The 17,802-nt window shown below is 47.4% G+C and overlaps 2 protein-coding genes across 2 annotated transcripts in view; both read right to left on the bottom strand.

Annotated features, from left to right (window-relative positions):
• Positions 1 to 763: 763 nt before the first annotated feature.
• LOC100714669 (DNA ligase 1-like) lies at positions 764 to 3,593 on the bottom strand. The gene is given in 5 exon segments (XM_063247946.1): positions 764 to 1,022; positions 1,025 to 1,108; positions 1,111 to 1,704; positions 1,707 to 2,714; positions 2,717 to 3,593. Coding segments are annotated over 5 exon segments (2,745 nt in total). The 5' UTR covers positions 3,561 to 3,593; the 3' UTR covers positions 764 to 807.
• Positions 3,594 to 14,846: 11,253 nt separating this feature from the next.
• Pkd2 (polycystin 2, transient receptor potential cation channel) overlaps positions 14,847 to 17,802 on the bottom strand; it is a 44,877-nt gene continuing 41,921 nt past the window's right edge. The window contains exon 15 of the mRNA XM_063249402.1: positions 14,847 to 17,208. Within this exon, the coding sequence (XP_063105472.1) occupies positions 16,969 to 17,208 (240 nt within the window). The 3' untranslated portion in view covers positions 14,847 to 16,968. The remainder of the gene's footprint in view (positions 17,209 to 17,802) is intronic.

The raw sequence follows: 17,802 nt of genomic DNA, 5'->3' as shown, positions 1-17,802 counted from the left end.
GCCCACGGCCGCCACTCAGGAACATATATGCAGGACTGGAATACTGTCTCCAAGGGAAAAGGGAAAAAGTCTAAGGTGAGCCTGGCCTCGAGGTGAACATCGGTACTGACCACCGCACGCGTGCAGGCATAGGCGGTTTCAGGTCTGAGCCTGCCTGGGCACTGTGGCAGCACAGAATGACCCCTCCATCCTTTCTTTCCCAAGAGTCCGGCAGAGAAGGCCAGCATTAATGTGCGCAGGGTTCATCCAGAGTTATGGAATCGCATGTCCGAGATTCCAAATTCCTCAGTTAGCAGACAGGCGAGAAGACTTTTCAGAGTACGTTAGAGAGCTTTCTCCAGGCAGAGATGAGGTGCCAGGGTCCGAGGGCCAGGCTATGCGTCCTAGAACCTCTGGGCACCCTGTGCTCTGCAGCTCCTCACAGCTGTCCCTGCTCCCGGCTCCTCTCTGGCTGTCCAGAGAAAACTTGTTCTCATCGCGGAACCCAGAGCAATTTTTCTAATTTCCTCTAAAAATGTTGTATGACTATCTTTCACAACCTTGCAATAGACTGAAACTTAACGTTTGCTGATAATCAAAAGTCACATAGCTGCTTTATGTCTATTTGATACTTAAAGTGAGTCTTCTTTTTTAAACTCTTGTGCATTTTATTCAGGTATTTGTGTACTTCTCTCTTTTGTTTGACGTCTAATAATTATTTATTGAAAGTGATGATCAAATGAATCCCAGACCCAGCACACACTCAACATCAGCTCTCACATCCCTGGGTCCCCTTCACCTCTGTCCCAGGCCCTGGAGCACAGGGGCTTAGTAGAACTCTACATCATCAGAGTCTGAGTCAATGCCTTGGTTCTGAATCTGACTTTGCTTGTGGTACAGACAGGCCGCCTACGCACTGGTAGTGGCCTCCTCTGGCTTCTTGTCCTCATGTACGCGAATAAACCGAGGGAAGTGGAGGGAGAGCCCCTTTTCACTGTCGACCAGGCCCTGGGCAACAGGGTAGATGGGGGAGAGACAGAGATGGCACACTTCACCTCCCACACAGTATTGGGGTCCAACCAGTGGTCAGGCGCCAAGGCACCATCTGCCCGCACGTGGGGGCGTGGGTGGGAAGCACCAGGGCCTCCAGGCTCTGGTAATGCTCTTCCAGCTGCTCATTGCTGAAGCCCGTTCCGAGGTTGCATATGGCCTGTAGCTCCTCGCTCTCCTCATCATAGGCAGCCAGCAGGAAGCCCCCATAGTGGCTGGTCCACTTTCCCTGGCCCAGGTAGGTGCCTATCACCACGAGGTCTAGGGTGTCACCCATGCCATCGAGGTAGTCCTTCTTCAGCTTGAGCCAGTTGTGTGACCTCTTGGCAATCTCATAGGTGGCATCAGCATCCAAGGTCTTTACCATCAGCCCCTCGCAGGAGTCTTTCACTGACTGTTCCAAGAACTCAGCAATCTGCTCCATGTCCTTGGTGTCCAGAGAGGTGGCGAAGACAAACTCGCCTTCTGTCTCTACAACGTTCTCCCAGAGCAGCTGCTGGCATTGGGACAGGGGCTCACGGACCAAAGACTCTCCACTGAGGTAGATGAGGTCAAAGGCACATGGACACACCTGCACCTGGATTTCTGCAGTGTCTACTTCTTTCCGTTTGCGAGTGGTTAGCACTTGTAATGGCTGGATCTGCTTTTTTTCCCGGTCCCAAGCCACAGCTTCATGTCCAGGATAAAGGATGTGACTGAGGGGAGTTTAATCTTGGGGATGCGGCTGATGATGTCGGGGTACTTCCCCATGTTGTCTTCCTGATTCCTGCTGAAGATCTTCACCTCCCCACCTTCTAGAAGATGGATCTGTGCCCTCTACCCATCGTATTTGTACTTGCAGGTAAAGGCTGCCTCCTCAAAGCGTTTCAGGACATCACTGACACCCCGAGTGGGATGGGCCAACATAGGTTTCAGAGGGACCCCTGGGCTCAGCCTGCAGTGCTCTGGGAGTCGCTCCAAGCCATGCTCCAGCAGCATAGGGATGATTCGGTCCAGGTCAGGCACCTCGCAGAATGTCTGCTTCAAGATCATGCCTTGCTCCTCTAGCCATGTCTTTCTGGCCTCTGTGGTCTTGCCTGTCCCATCATCCACCATGGCCAGAGGGAATTCTTGGCCTGGGAATTCTTGGCTCGCAGCCTGGGAAAGGGCAGCCAGCACCGACTGCTTGGCCAACCCGAGGCGCAGCCGTCCACTCAGGGCCCTGGTGATGAACGGGGCTTCTGAGTGGCGGCAGACAACAAAGCAGCCTTTGATGATAGCCATCTTCTTGGTCATGGAAGCATTGCCGGTGAGCCGGGCAATGTCCTGGAACTTGGAGAAGACCCCAGAAGCGGTAAGAGGAGGTGGTGGCAGCATCAGTCTCTGAGTACTGCGGCTGTTCTCAGCCACCAGCCCAATGTCTCCCCTCTCAACAGCCTCAGCCCGGACAGATTCCAGATGGTGGCCTGTGGCCTGGGCCACGGCCTTGAGAAGGACACCATCACCAACGCCAAGCTCTAGGCCCTGCTGGGGAGGCCCAAGGCAGTTAAGGGTGAGGTAGAGGACAGGGAGCAGGTCTGGAGGGGACAGGGCCACCACAGAGGGCAGCAAGTTGCTCAGCGTTTCCACCATCCAGAGCCCAGCAGAAACCTCCTCAATCTTCTCAAACGTCGGTGCCACAGCCAGGGAAGGAACCTTCTGCCCTGTCTCCAGCAGGCATACTCCATGGGGTGGTAGTTGTTCTTAGCAGGATTGTAGCTCACTGGGCCCAGGGATCCCTTGGCCCCCTCTTTTCCCGCGGTACCTGACTGCTCTTCTTTCACATGGGTTTTGACTGATGGCTTCCGGGTTGTGAAGAAACTGCTGAGGGTCCTGGAGACTCTGGGGGCAGCCTTGCTCTGGTTCTTTACCTGTGGCTGCTGCTTCTGGGGAGCTTGGGTGTGGAAACACCTTCTGTCTTTGCTGGGGCTTCTGCTTTTGGGGTTCTGGGGGCTCAGGGGGTGTCGAGGGCTGATCCCCTCCTCTTCTTCCTTCGTTGTTGCCGCTCCAGTCTCTGTTGGGCTTTCTCTTGGAGTCTCTGCTTCTTTTTCCTCCTTCCTCTTCTTAGCTTCTCTGTCTTTGTCCTCATTCTGATCCTCCAACACATCCTGAATTACCCGTTTCGGGAGCTGTTTCCAAGCTGTGAGACGCTTTGGTAGTCCTGATGGGGAGACGACCATAGGGGAAGTGTCCGAGAAGGGAGGGCTGTTTCCGGGACACGTGGTGAGGTTGGGCGGGGACCCCTGTGGGGAATCTGACCCAGGCTTCTGGTCTTCAGTGGGGCTGAGGGCTTCATCTTTTTCCTCTGCTTCGCTGCTCAAGACGCGCACGGCCTTCCTCCCTGACCTCTTCACTGGAGAGTCACTATCAGGCACCACTCCATTCCGCTCCCTCAGTGCCACCTTTGGAGGGGGCTCTGTCTCTCTGCCGCTGCTCCTGTTGGTTTCCTTCTCAGTCTTCTTTGCTTTACCCTCTTTGGTGGGGTAGAAAAATGACATGATACTCCACTGCATGATGGCACTAAAATTCTCCCAGGATTTTTTTTTTTCTCTTGTCAGCTGTTCCTGGTGCACGGCTGCCCCAGACACCGCACTCGCTTAGCACAATTGCATACTTATTTCAAGGTCAGTGTCTAAGAAATGTTCTTCGGGGACCTCCTGTGGACCTGCTCTCATTATCTCCTTTTCCTCTGACTTGCATTTCAGAATTACAACCCTCTCCCTCCTTTGTGTTTTGGGACCTGGCTCTTTCTGACTGAATGGGGAACGCTGTTTAGGAAAGTTGCAGGGGCAGCTGGGCATTCCGGGTGAAGTCGTCTCCGTTGAGAAGGTTTCTGTTTACTCCTCCTGGGCTGGACGATCTGACCGTGTCCGAGCCCACCTTCTTCTGCTGGAGGATGTGAGGATCTGAGCCAGGCCCTCTGGTTCACCCCTGACTTTCAAAGCCAGACCTTGGGGTCATCTCCACAGGCTGCTAATGCAGCCCCTTCCCTCTGCGGGCTCTGAAGTGTGAGCTTCTGTTCCCAGTTCTACGCACCTGTCACAGTCTGTACCCCATTTTCCAACACTACCTTTGGAATTGGCTATTGCCTCAGGAGAAGCGGGGAGCCAGCTTCCTCTGTGGGGTGTGTGCCTGTCTGCGGTCTCGGGTGCACACAACTGCCTGTCTGACCTCCTGTCCCTTCATGACCAGGCATCCAAGCATCATCTTTGTACAGTTCTGGTCTCCCCAGAAAGACTGACTCAAAACTCTAACGCGAGCAATTAATTTCCTTTTCAAGAAATGAAACACTCCTAATTTATTGGTCAACTGCAAAGAAATATGAATAAGACGCAGTTGGTAAGAAGTCAATGCAGGTTTTTAAAGAACGGCCCTGATTCACAGTTCTTGCTGTTTGCTTTCTTCTCCTGTCAAGAACTCACAAACCCGTTTCTGTCTTGCTGTCTGTTTCCTTAGTGGAAACCGCCAGTCATCAGAAAGACCATGACAGCCCCGTTGTTTCCACTTCCAATGGAAAGCGATCCTCTCCATCTCCTGGTCCTCTGGGCACAGTTGCCCCCACCAGAAGAGGCAATGGTTGAGGAGTGAGGGTCTCCAGGACCCTTACAGCTCACAGCAGCCTCCTCCTCCGAGCAGCCAGCTGATGTCACAGCTGAGGAGCCAGGTTACCATCTCCCTGCCCTTCACCCCCGGCACACCCTTCCAGATGCAGGCTGCAATGAAGGTTTCATGTCACTGCGCGAGTCCTGGTGGAATATCTTTACCATCATTATCACAGCGCCAGGACAGCAGCAGAGAAACTGGAAGCGGGCTCCTTTCATTCCGGGTGGTCCTACCCTACCTAGGAATCAGGGCTTCTATAACAAATGAAGTGGGGGACAATAGGGGAGGGCAACCCCTGATCTCTGCTGAGCTTGGGGAGAGGGAAAGTGACAGAAGGCTTCTGTTTCCACCCCCTAGCCAAGGCCCCCAAGAGGCTGCTTGGGATATTTGCAGCCAAAGGAAGCACCTGTGTCAGAGAGACACACATTGATGAGGCTGTGAGGATTAAGCTTAACATTCCCATGTGCCTGGAAAGGAGGGAAAGTTCAAAGTTTCCCCCTGTTCTGTCTATAGAGATGCACACCACAAAAGGGTAAGCAAGATTTCACACATCTCACCTTCTCTCTGGGTGAATATGCAGCCCATTTCCAGGAATGGGACCCCACCCTGTGTGGCTTTTATCCCGCACAATAACCACATCTCTTCTTCCCCCTTTTCCTCTGCAGAGGGAGGCACTGCGTGGGCTTCATGAGGATTGGGGTGTCCTTTGGGAAGCCCCCCAGCTGCTTCTCATTCCTGCCGGTTGTAACAGGGTCACACCTGCAAGGCAAAGGGACTGGAGGGAGAGCAGGAGATGCTCAGCTGCTTCAGAGAAACGAGTGTCAGCACATAAAGGACCTAAGAGCCGGGAATCGGTACCAGCAGGGCGTGAGTTAGAAATGAGGAAGACCCAGGCATGGGGCACACTCCTGCAGTGCCAGCCCTCAGGAGGCTGAGACAGGCGCATTCCTAGGGCTGTAGTGAGTTTAAAGCCAGCCTGGATTACATAATGAGACCTTCTCTCAAAAAATAAAATGCAGAAAAACAAAATCCCAATGTTAAAGCAAACCCACAGCAGACGATGTGTGGATACAGATCTTCAGGGGCCCTCAGCAACGTCCACACAATTCAACATCTGCTGGACTTTCTCTACCAGGAAGAATTGTACTCTGTCTGCATCAACCCTTTCCATGCTCATTCTCTGGATAGCTTTGAGCCTGAAAAAGTTGTTCTTTGTATAGAGTTAAAATATGAAGTTTGTCTATCTCTTTGAGGCCAAATTAAGCAAATCTAATGTGTCTTCTCAATGCTTTCCTTTCTCTTTCTTTTTTTTGGGGGGGCGGGGGTACCGGGGATCAAACTCATGACCATGTACTTGCAAGACAGTTGCGTATGCCACTGACCTAAATCCCCATTTAGAAAAGCATTAATATCTAAATAAAGATATCTCCCAGGTAAAATTGTCTGGCACCAACCCTTCTTTTTTTTGACATTGTTTGATTTCTAATATCCTAGTCATCGTTGCTAAACATTCTCCAGCTTCTCTGTGGTCCCTACCACCAAGGAAGTTTCTCACAGTCACGCACACTAGGAGAGATGTGATATTTAAAATACCAAAAATGGGACAATTGTCACCTGTTCTCCAGATTCTGCCTAGTATCATCTGGGGCCATTAGCATTGGTGTAAGTCCCAACTAAGTTCTCTTCACGTCCTGCTGAGAACGTGTGTGACTCTTTTATGGACCTGCAGGCTTAGGCCTAAGAAAGGACCCTGCATGACTTTTTACCATGGGTCTCACTGGCCCCAGATCTGTGATCTCACACTGACATCTGTGACCTAGATTCCACCACACAGTGAATGACAGCTGAGTAGTCCAGCAGGGTCCCAGGGTTCTCTGCTCACAGATCGGCTCACACCACAAATTATATCTAAGCATTTCATTGGCCTACGGCCCTGGGGAGACAGAACAGGACAGGCTATGGCTCCAATCTGGGGAGTCTCTGTTTCAGAGCAGTATTTCCTGGAAGCTAGTGTTTATGTACAACATCTTGGTTTATATACAATAATAAACTACATTTGTACTTGCAGCAGAAATCTTAAGCCCTTGAGCTATGGCGTCTCAACTAAAGTGGTGCAGGTAGTAAAACGGGCATTGGGAAAACACTGCCCTCTATGTACTTGAGTTCCAGCAGTACCCAGGACCAATCCAACTGCCTTTGTTGTAAGAGAGGTAAAAATAACAGAGACCCAGGAAATCCCAGAGGTCCTCATGCAGAGTCCATCAAGTGGCTTGACCTTCAGTAACCTTCTGGAACCTTCTGGAAAGTTCATCAATATGGAGAGCATCTCATACATATAACTACATAACAATGAGCTCTGGGAACATCCTTGGCACGAGAAAGCCCTAGAAGACCCAGCAGCCTGTCACTCCTCCCTGACAGTCTTACCTTGAGATCCAGTTAGAGGCACCCAGGCTGGGTTTGCAGTTCCTTTCAAAATCTGAAGGCTTGGTTTCTCAGTGGGTGTGATGGGCCCTGACACCACTTCTCAGCTCGTGCCACTCTTCTTGTGTGCGCTGGCCCTGACCTCCCTGAGCACATCTTCCTGTGATCCTCAATACACAGAGCGGCCTTTCATGCCACCCCCCCCCCCGCCTTTGGGGTGCGCTTTGCACTTCTCGCTCCTTGGACAGCAGAGCCTGGATCTGTATGCTGGACCCAACAGGCAGTAACAGAAGCACTGGGGGAGAAATAGCACTCGGCAAAACGCATGTTCAGGCTGTGGAATGAGTTCTGTGCCCTGGAATAATGGAAGGAAGTAGGGGAGTAAGAGGGTTAGGTTCACGCTTGGGGGTCACCTGGGTCATGGGAGTTTCCAGTACCAAGGAAGTGACTTCCATCCCAAAACCTTCCCGCCATGATTTTTTGTTTTTTCTAATGTCACATGCTAGGTAGGACGGGGCTGAATCATAGTGCTTAAGGATGTGCGTGTGATGGGATTTTTATGATTTTTAGCATATTTGCTAGAATATCAGGGCTTTTGTTTTTTCATGAGTGCCCAGATATTTCTGAATTTCCAGGCAGTCCTGGATAGTGTTAAGACATCACGAAGATGGAATGTGAAGATGAGTCAAAGCGAGAAGGACTTCGTGACGGTGATGGGTGGCATCATCTGAATATACGGGCCCCCTCCTGTCTCCAGGTGATTTTGGAAGCAGTAGATTTGGCTACAGCTACATATTCCTATAAATGTTGTGCATTTCATCCTGCTCTCAGTAATAGGAACAGTTGTGGGCACTTTCAGGCTTTTGAAGATTTCTGCTGGGCATCGAGAATGAAGAATTGAACCTGACCAAGTCTGGAGGTTGTTTTATGGATCAGCTTTTGAAAGCATACCCTACTTTAAATGAGCCAACAAGTGCGTCTCCTAACGATCATACTGGTCACTCATAATTAATACCTGTGTAATGCCTTCTGCATGAAAAGAATTATCCTACGCACTTTGTTTATTAATTTTGATTGAAATCACTGGGATCTTCCCCATATTTGAGTTATAATTCACATGCTGTAAATCAATTCATCATTTAAAGTGATATTGCAGTGTGTATTAATGCAGACATAAGGTTCACTTGTTCAGCATTTTCTATACCAAAAGAAAATTTGTTTCACCTCTTTTTGCCTTCTATTATCTGGCAAGCATTCTGCTTTGCCTTTAGGGATTTGATTATGAGTATTTCATTTCAGTGGAGCCATGTAATGTTAAAAATCTATTTTATTTAGCATAACATTTGTAAGGTCCTTCTGTGTTGTAGCATCATCTACAGTCATACCCTTGTTCTTGACTTGTTTGAAAATTGTCACATTTGGTACTCCTCTGTCTTGACGCTACAGTTTTGTTCAGGCACTGGCCATTGAGTTGGTAATGGACTTGCATTGTCAGTGGCCTCCTGGGGACTGTCTTGTGAGTTGCTGTAATTCCAGCCACAACTGTGTGTGTGCTGCTTATTGTTTTGGCGCTCTCCTGCTTCCTGTAACCGACTTATAACAAACCCCAAAGCAGCACTGTACTTGTTCCTTTTCACGACTGAATGAAATTTCTGTGTGTGGCTCTTTGTGTTTATCCGTTCATCAGTTGATGGGGATTCCGTGAACTCCACTTTTGAGCTATGAAGAATATTTCCGCTATGAGCATCCTCAGATAGGAGTGTGTATGGACTTCTGTTTTCATTTGTATTGGGTATATTCCCTTTCTGAGTCTTAGGCTAACTTTCTAACTTTTCTACAGGCCTCTCTTCCACTTCACATTCTCACCAGAAAAGGAGGAAGTGTATCCCATAAGAAGTTTTTGTTCTCTAAGTTTTTAACTATTACTTAAGGTTTCGTTAAAGCTCTTGTCCAATCACCACAGCGTCGATGTGATCAGCTTTTTTTAATCTAAAAACTGTTTATGGCATCCTGATTATTCATGATATTAATGATATCATGATAAAGCTCCAAGAGAAGCAACTGCATGTTTATCAGATGTGGCACTCAGGAAGCTATTAGATATCTTTTGGAATCACTTGGGTTGTGCTTTCTAAATTAATTGCATTGTGAAGAACCTGTGGTCTTTGTTATGCATTTTCCTTATTTTTCAGGGCTAACTTTAAGGCTAAGCATGGAGTCAAGCTTTCTTCTGGGTTCCATGTGCCATACTTGATGAGTATAAAATTCAGTTCTCTGAGTTTTGTGTGCCTTATTAATTACGGAGGGAGATATGTTAGCAATTTACCAAAAGTAATAGATATGCCAAGTTTGCCTCTAGTTCTTCAATTTTTGCTTTTATATTTGGAGATTTTATTAGATGCATAGAATTTTAGAGCTGTTTCCCCCCCCCCCACAGGGAAATTACTCTTGTGTGTTTATACTCTTATTTTTAATAACTCCTTTTGTTTTGTATTTATAACTAACATATCTATAATGCTTGTTTATATATATTCCACCCATTGACTTTCTGAATATTTATACCTCTTTGTATATTTCTTGCCAGATATTTAAAAATCTAGCTGCAATTTTTTTTTTATCGGTACCAGGGATCGAACTCATGACTGCCTGCTTGCAAGGCAGGCGCTTATGCCGCTGAAGCTGCAAATTTTTGAAGGACCTAGTTTACTTTCGTTGCAGTGATTAATTTTTAAAATTTATTTCTTCCAATTTACTATGTGTTTTTTCCGATTTTCTAACTTTGCTTTAAATGTTTTGTTTCTTTTTTCCCATGCTGCCATTCCCTGTGTACTTGCTGGGTGGTGATCAAGCAGAAATCCTGACCTAACTGCAGCTGTTTTGTCCAAAAAAACTCCAGCCGTTCTGTTCTCTGGTACTGGACCAGAGTCCAGTCTGCTACTGGACCAGTAGCTAAATCATATGCTTTGTCATCAAGTTGAAACTTCTGGGAACGTGCTAAAAGCAACTTTGCTAGGTTCAACTACGCTCACTGCACAAGATACCCACTGTACCGTGGCTTTCAGCTCAAGCTTATCTAATATTTGTAACTTCTGTTTGCCACCCTATTAAAAAAAGAAGTTCTCTTTAATCAGTATCTCAGTCTTTGGAGATTACTCCTCTCAGGTCTGTTGGCATTAATAAAATTTCTTCTCTTCTCCTGAGCTCCTGGCTATGATTAACTCAATTTTCCCACAAAAATATACTAAAAAAACAAATAATTTATTAGGTTTATTTATTTATTTTTGGTACCGGGAATTAAACGCAATACCTTGGGCTTGACAGGCAGGCACTGTGCTGCTAAACTAAATTCCCAGCCTCATATTAGATTTAGAAATAAAACAAAAACTACCAAAACATTAAATAATCAAGTTTAATAGGAGCAGAGATTGCTGGGATCTAATGAAGTACATTTCAAGGCTTTGTTTATTGTGTTTTAAATGAAACCAGGAAAGCAGATGAGCAGTGCTCCTCCAACAAAGCCCTCTCACCTTTGCTGGTTGCTGATGGCTCAGGTGATGGGTGGGGACACAGGAGCTCCTGTCACTGAACCTGGATGCCTTCTTTCCTGACTTGGCACAGGGCTGCCTTGGCTTTGGCACTTGAGCTGTGAGCAACTTGGATTCCTCTGCCAGGGCCCAGATCCGGTGGGAAATCTCTCCCATCCTCCTCTGCTGCTGCTGGAATCTGGACTGCTCCTCTTGGACCTCTCTGAGGAGCAAGGGTATCTGCTTCTGGAGTTTGGCTCTGTCCCTGGCCACCTGCTTGCAGGCCACCTCCAAGTGCTGGGCTTGCCTGGCCTCCTCCTCCAAGAGGGCCTCCTCCTCCAGGCAGGCCTCCTTTAGGGCTGACTCTAAGGCCTGGTGCTCTTTTTGAAGTTGGCTGAGCTTGTCTAGGAGGTGGCACCTTTCCTGGATGTGCGCTGACATCTTGAGAGCCAGCTGCTTCTCTCTCCTCATGGCAAGCTGGCTCCTCAGGGAGCGGAACATCCTCCAGAGAAGCAGGAGAAGGGACAAAAGACCCACAATGGCTGCATCCTCCATGGCCAAGGCTGCCGGGGCAGTTGCCTCTGCCCTGAGTACTGGCCTGGAATGTTGGGTGTTTGGGTTCAGAACCTGGCAATAGAGCAGACCATTGCTGAGCCACTGCAGGGGTGGAGTGGGGCACCTGGGAGCATTCCCTGGTGAGAATTGTGTGCTCAGCTCTCCACTGCCACGGAATCCTCAGGGTTTCCTGTTACACTTTCTATTCCATGCCAGCACTGGTGAACTTGCATGTGCCAAGTTGCTGGTGAACTTGCTGGTGAACACCAGCCTAGGAACTTGCATGTGCTGTCTCCAAGTCTCCTCTCCCCACCTTTGGTTCCCACTTGGCTGGTGCCAGTTGGCATTAGGGAGAGGGTAAGATCACTTTTCAGACCTAGAGTAGCAAAATATCCATGTGTAAGAAATAAATCTTTGAGACTCACCAAAGTACTGACCAAATACTTTATGATGTCCGTGTATCTTGACACGAAGAAAAGTTATTGGCTGACAAAATAATGTTGTTACCTACCCTGAAATAATGTTTTCATCTGAACCTGCAAATATCTATGGTGTGTCCCTGGTTGTGTCTAGCATTGCTTATTTGTCTTATTCAAATGCTAGGAAAAGTTGGTAACTCCTGTGTTTAAGTAAAGACACTCTGAATAACTTGATCAAAGGTGCTGCAAAACTGCATATCATTAGCAACTTCCTTCCAGAGAGCTAAGAAGGTTAGTCAGTGAAAGCAGTTTCCAGGGGTCCCAAACCCTGCTGCTCCCTGAAACTGGGAAGGAAAGATCACTTTTGTGACTAGCAGCAAAACTTTTTCTACTGCTGGGCCTGGTGGAATCCCAGAGGCCAGGGCTTTTGTGTTTGGAGCAAAACCGGATGGGCTCGCCATCTGCTGGCTGGCGGGAGGTGGCACAGTGGTGGCTGGGGCCTCCTGCTCCTCTTGAACCAGTTCTCCCTGCTCAGGATTTGAGGAGTTGCTTGGCTCTCCCAGGGTGAGAGACTCCAGCAGGGGCTGTCACTCAGGGCCCTGGCCTTGGGCAGCTTGCCTAGCCACTTCCATTCCAGAGGACCACTGGAGAATGCTGATGTAAAATGTCATTCAGGGCCAGATTTTGGACAAGGAGGTCACAGGTGCTGCCGACCCTGGGTGGCAGCGGGGTGCAAGGTCGCTGGGGAAGAACAAGGGAAGCTGACCTCGCTTTCTGCACAGTGGGGATCTAGCGTAGCTTCAGTCCACTGCCCTTCCTCCTGCCTCTTGCAGCCTCACTCATGGTGGGGTGCTTCTCCCCTTCAAACCCTCCTCTGTCCTGTGTGCACCTGCGGTTACCTTATAGGAAAATATCACTTCTCCTGGGTGAAGCCCTCAAAAGGCAGACCACATCCTTCAGGTGCAGGCAGTAGGTCTGCTTCATTACAGAAGGACTTTCGTGGCCTCTGCCCCCACTTGACCCTTGCTGCTTGACTTTATATTGAGGCAGAAGTCCTGACCTAACTGCAGTCATTGTTTTAATAAAGCTGCAGGCATTCTGTTCTCTGCCACTGAAATCAGTTAAATTGTAGGAAACTTCTGGAATGTGCTAAAAACAACTTTGCTGCATACAACTATGGTCACTGCACAAGATGCCCATTGTACCATAAACCTCAGCAGCTTATCTCGTTCTTGTACCTGCTGTTTACCACCTATAAAAGACAAGTCCTCTGTAATCACCACCTCAGACTTCTGACATTACTCCTCTGGGGTCTGCTGGCATCAATAAAATTTCCTTTCTTCTGAGGTTTTGGCTACTGCTGATTCACTTTTTCACACAATGACAGAATTGTGAATAATTATGAAAATGTGGAGCAGTGCAAATGTCTAACGTCCAGCATGAGGTCAGTGTAGCTGTTCCATTTGAATATGTGGCTTACTTAACATATTCATATAATGTATATTAATGTGTCCTCTAGCCATTAATGAAACAGGGATTTCATAACACGCTCATGATATAAAATAAGCAGTGGGAAATGAGCACCAAACTGTGTCAACAGTTTACATTCGTGTGTGTGTGTGTGTGTGTGTGTGTGTGTGAAGACTTGCAGGTAAATTCTTAATTACCATTTTGCACTATGAGTTCCTTCTGTTGCCTTCAGAAACTGTCGGTGAATCCTTCCTTCTTGCTGCCTTGGCAGCCTGCTGCTTGCGGAGTAAGTGCTCGCCGTGGATGTTCGCAGCTTTGATGTGCTTTTGCACTTAGCCTTATTTTGTAAAGCATTCCTTGAGGGGGAAAAACCCCTCAACATTCATTTCCTCATTTACAAATGTTCTCATTTCTAAACAACTTACACATGTTCAGAAGAAATGGACTCGGATGCTGGGTAAGTTAGTGTAACACAAGGCTCATAAACAGACAGAGCGAGGACCAGAATCTTAGCAGTGTTTTCCTCTGTGCTTTCAGCTGCTCCCTGCTTAAGGGTATCTGCCAGGAAATTCATGCGGTGCTACCCCCCGGGGCGCCGCCTGCCCCATATTCTCAGTGATATTCTCAGTGAATGGGTTCCTCTGAGCTGGGCGCCCATGATTATGCTTACTGGGTACATTAAGCTCCTGTCCAAATCTGTCGCCCCCCAGCACTCCACTCTGTACCTACTGTTTGTTCAGCTACCAGTGTCTGCAGTTCCTTCCTTGCTCAGAAGCCAAGCGGGGCTGTCCTGTCTGAAGTCCTAGGGAATTACCACCGGCCTTTCAGAGTGGCTTTCCTGCCCAAATCCTATTTCCGCAGTGGGTGTTCCAGCTTTGGTAGGAAATAGTCCTGGAAGCTGACGTGTTGGGTGTGCTGGCTTGGCTCAAAGCTGGGACTCTTGGAGAATGACTGACTTCCCTTCATCAGTGGATCAGTCCATTTGTGGATTCATCGTCTGATGGCCTTGCTGGGAGGTGAGGGAGTTTAACAGGTAGGAGTTGGCTGGAGGGTTGGCCTTAGGGACTGTCTTTTGCCCCTGCTCCCCAACCAACCTTCCTCCACCCTCCTCTTTACCTCCTTTTCTTACTTCCCTTCTCCCTCCTTCCCGGCTGCCATGAGGTTAGTTCTGCCTCCCCCAGAGGCCAGAAATACTCAGGCCAAGTTTATGTCTGGGTCTCCCCGAGAGCCTCGTGTGTTTGGAAGGTGATGGGACCATGGGGGTGTTTCTCTTATCTGTGGGTTCATCCACTGATGTGTTCATGATTGACTTGCTGTTAGATGTGGCCCAAAAGAGTGAGCTCCCTTTGCAATTCTTGTCCCCTGGCTTCCTGGCCACTGCGAGAGAGAAGTCTTCCTCTGTGGCAGGCTACCACCGTGCCATTTCTGCCTAGGTGCCAGCTAACTATGGAATAAAAGGTAAAACCCAGGAGCCAAATAAACCTCTCCCCTTTCAACTGTGATGTCTCATACTGCATCTCAGGCTGGTAAAATGACTAAAACACTGGTTTCTCCTCTCTACACTACTTTTATTACCTGCCCCTCTTAAACAAAGTACTGCCCAGAATCCTCGTCTCAAGCTGTACATCTGAGGGAAAAACCGTATGACATCTACACGACAGCTCAGTGCTTAAAGGCAGGTTACCTAAAATGTGTACCTGGTGTAGCAAATACATAAATATGCCAATTAAATTTGGACATAAAATGAGAACTTGCAGTTTTCAAAGTCTATTCTTTCGCTAATAGGAAACAGATGGTTCTTACATCTGTTACACATCAAGCCTTTATTAAAAAGCAAAGCGGTCCATATCATACAGTTATGAAATTCTTGATTGTTAGGAAAGGCTCGCAGATGTAACATCTTCATTATGGAGAAGATGGTGAAGGATGAGGAGTGAATTCGCTATGGTGGAAGATGAAAAGGCATGGAATTTGCAGGTACAGGGACAGAATTCTGTAACATGGTACAATAAAATCAGAGACAGCACATTAATAATAACACATATATAAACAGACTTCCTTGTGACCAGGATGGATGCCTGGCACATGGTCAGTACACGTGGACACCACACGGTGAGAATGCACTTCACAGTGAAGCTTGTTTACACTTAGAGCACAGCACGCACACAGCGAGTGTGCACACCCATTTCTCCTGGAGTGTGTACACTAGTGCCTAGGAATAAAGAAATCTGAGAGGGATCTGACGTCCCAGAGAGTGACGCTCAAGAAACTCCTACGGAAGCCTCCCTGGAAGGTCAGCCACTTGCCTCCTCACTGGAAATTAGACTGAGACTTTCTTTTCATTGAGGGAACTTTAAAGAGCCAGCGTGAAGAAACAGGACTCTCTTTTATTGGCTTCCCAGCTGACGATTTCTCACTAACACTACACTGTCTCTCACTTCTCCTATTAGCTCTCAGATGGTCACATTGTTCAACACTTTTGAAAAAAAATCAGTTTTATTTTTTATTGAGAAATAGATCCCTCCCTAAATTTGATGAGATGTTCTCCTAACTAGAACAACTTGGGCTAGAACTGTGAAAATGGATGAATTTTCAGTACCCAAGCCTCCTTTGTATCACACTTCATTTATATTATCCATTCTAGTCTTTAAACTATGGCACACAATATTTCAGGATTATATACCTGAGCTGGTATAAAATAAAAACTTTGTTTCTACTCAAGCTTTATGAACTTTGAAACTTGCTCAAAATTTTCCTTAATATGAACATACTTACTGAGTTAAAAGGTTGAGTGCATACAGTAAAACTTAGCTTGTCCTACTAGGTTAGTTGTAACATTAACTCATCTGCAAATGAGTTGAGACACATGGGAAAGAGAATAGAGGGCCTCTGCCATGGTGTTCCTGTCTTACAGCCAGTGAACCACAGACGGACCCTCTACAACTGTGAAGCAAATTGAATCTCTCTTCTGTGAAGTGTTCAGCACTTTACACCACCGAAGGGAAAGCATCTAGTATAATTTTATTCTACAAATTACTGAAAATGTCTAAACTGGAAGCAAATTAGGGTTCCTTCCAATTCTTATGTTTTCTTAGAGATATCATTTATCCAGTAATTAATTAATATCAGTGCTTTTACCCACCGTATTGCTAATGAAATATAAAATATAAAAGCCCCACAGATATTAGATATGACAAAATATCAAAAGTTACATAGTATTTAATATGTTAACCATTCCTACAGACTCTAGTATAATGGCTACATACCCATTCTACGCTTTGTAGTTTTCTTCTACTTCATGTTTTCTAAGAGTTTACTGCAGGAAGGTAGCTGAGTTAAAATTTCTTTGTTTCTTCCTCCCTCCCTTCTTCCCTTCGTCTCTCTGTGCCTCTCTCTCTCTCTCTCTCTCTCTCTCTCTCTCTCTCTCTCTCACCAGGGCTGCACTCTCAGTCTCACACTTGCCAGGTAGGTGCTTTCTCCTGCTAAGCGATCCGCCAGGAAAATTCCCTTTCTTACAGGAAAGCTACTTTCTCAGCTCATGAATGGCACTTGAGTGGAAAGGGGACCCACCTTTCCTTCACACCCTGGACAAAAATGACAACACTGGCTTTGTGGCTGGAAGGGGAACCCGGCAGCCCCGTGACAGTCCTCCAGCTTTAGGCACAGTAGCAGCTGAGCATAGTACTCTGGATGCTTTTTTCTTTTCTTGAATCTAATATTTACATCTTGATTTCTTATACGCAAAAATGAAAAAAGTCTTTGATCCATGGGTAAAGTTTCCACACAATAAATTAAAGTGCAAATGATTAATAATCGGTCACAAAGACCAGCATCGTATGGCTGCTAGAGCATACAAGTAGTGGATTCTATGGCAACCGGGGACAGCCACTTTCTCCCCCGCTGGGTGACACACAGCGACACAGGTGTCACACGTGGATGTTGGAGCTGCAGTCTCCTCCTCCGCCTTCCAGGCCGTCTGCGGACTGCGAGGAGGAAGGCCGAGTGCTTCGAGGATGGGGCTGGCCGTGGAGTCCCGCCGGCACGCCCAGGCCGGGATGGGTAAGCTGGGCGGCGGTGTCCTCTGCCCCCCAGCGCTCCAGCTCTTCTCGCACCAGCTGCTCCATCTGCTCCCTGTGGATGTCACTGTCACGACCCAGTCTTTCATCCTCACAAGAGACAGAGAAACCAGGGTGTTACTGCAGGGTGATGTGCGTACAGAAAGCGCCTCAGGAAATCCGTGCACAAATAATCTATTTACAGTTAGATGAGCCTGGGGAATTACAGCAAGTACAGTGGTACCTCGGCTCACGAACTTAATTCTTCCCATGATGCTGGTTCCAAACTGAGTCGGACGAGAACTGAATCAAATTTCCCCATAAGGTCAACACCGAACCTAATTATTGAATTTGATTCAGTTCTTGTCGAATTTGGTTTGTGGACAGAAGTATAGAAAGAGTTAAGCTTGTGAACTGAGGTGCTATTGCAATAGCCCTTTTCAGTGGAGTAGATGTTCACTAAAACCTCCTCTCCAGCGAAGGCTGAACCACTGGTGTCCAGAAGGTTAGGACACCCACATCTCCAGACAATCACTGATGGGCAGAAACATCTGCCAGGGTAAAGGCTATAGGATACATCTCCCTGATATTTCACAGAATCAAAAAGCATTTCTGTTTCATAGGGAAAAGTATTTGCAAATGAAAACGGATGGAAACTATGTTGTGGATGTCTGTAATCTTTCTTGTTTGCATGTTTTACTCCTC

Source organism: Cavia porcellus, unplaced genomic scaffold (genome assembly GCF_034190915.1).
Source record: "Cavia porcellus strain 051 isolate PalLab524CR breed Dunkin Hartley unplaced genomic scaffold, mCavPor4.1 scaffold_5, whole genome shotgun sequence".
In the NCBI taxonomy this organism is placed as follows: domain Eukaryota; kingdom Metazoa; phylum Chordata; class Mammalia; order Rodentia; family Caviidae; genus Cavia; species Cavia porcellus.
This window is presented reverse-complemented; position numbering and strand designations above follow the sequence as displayed.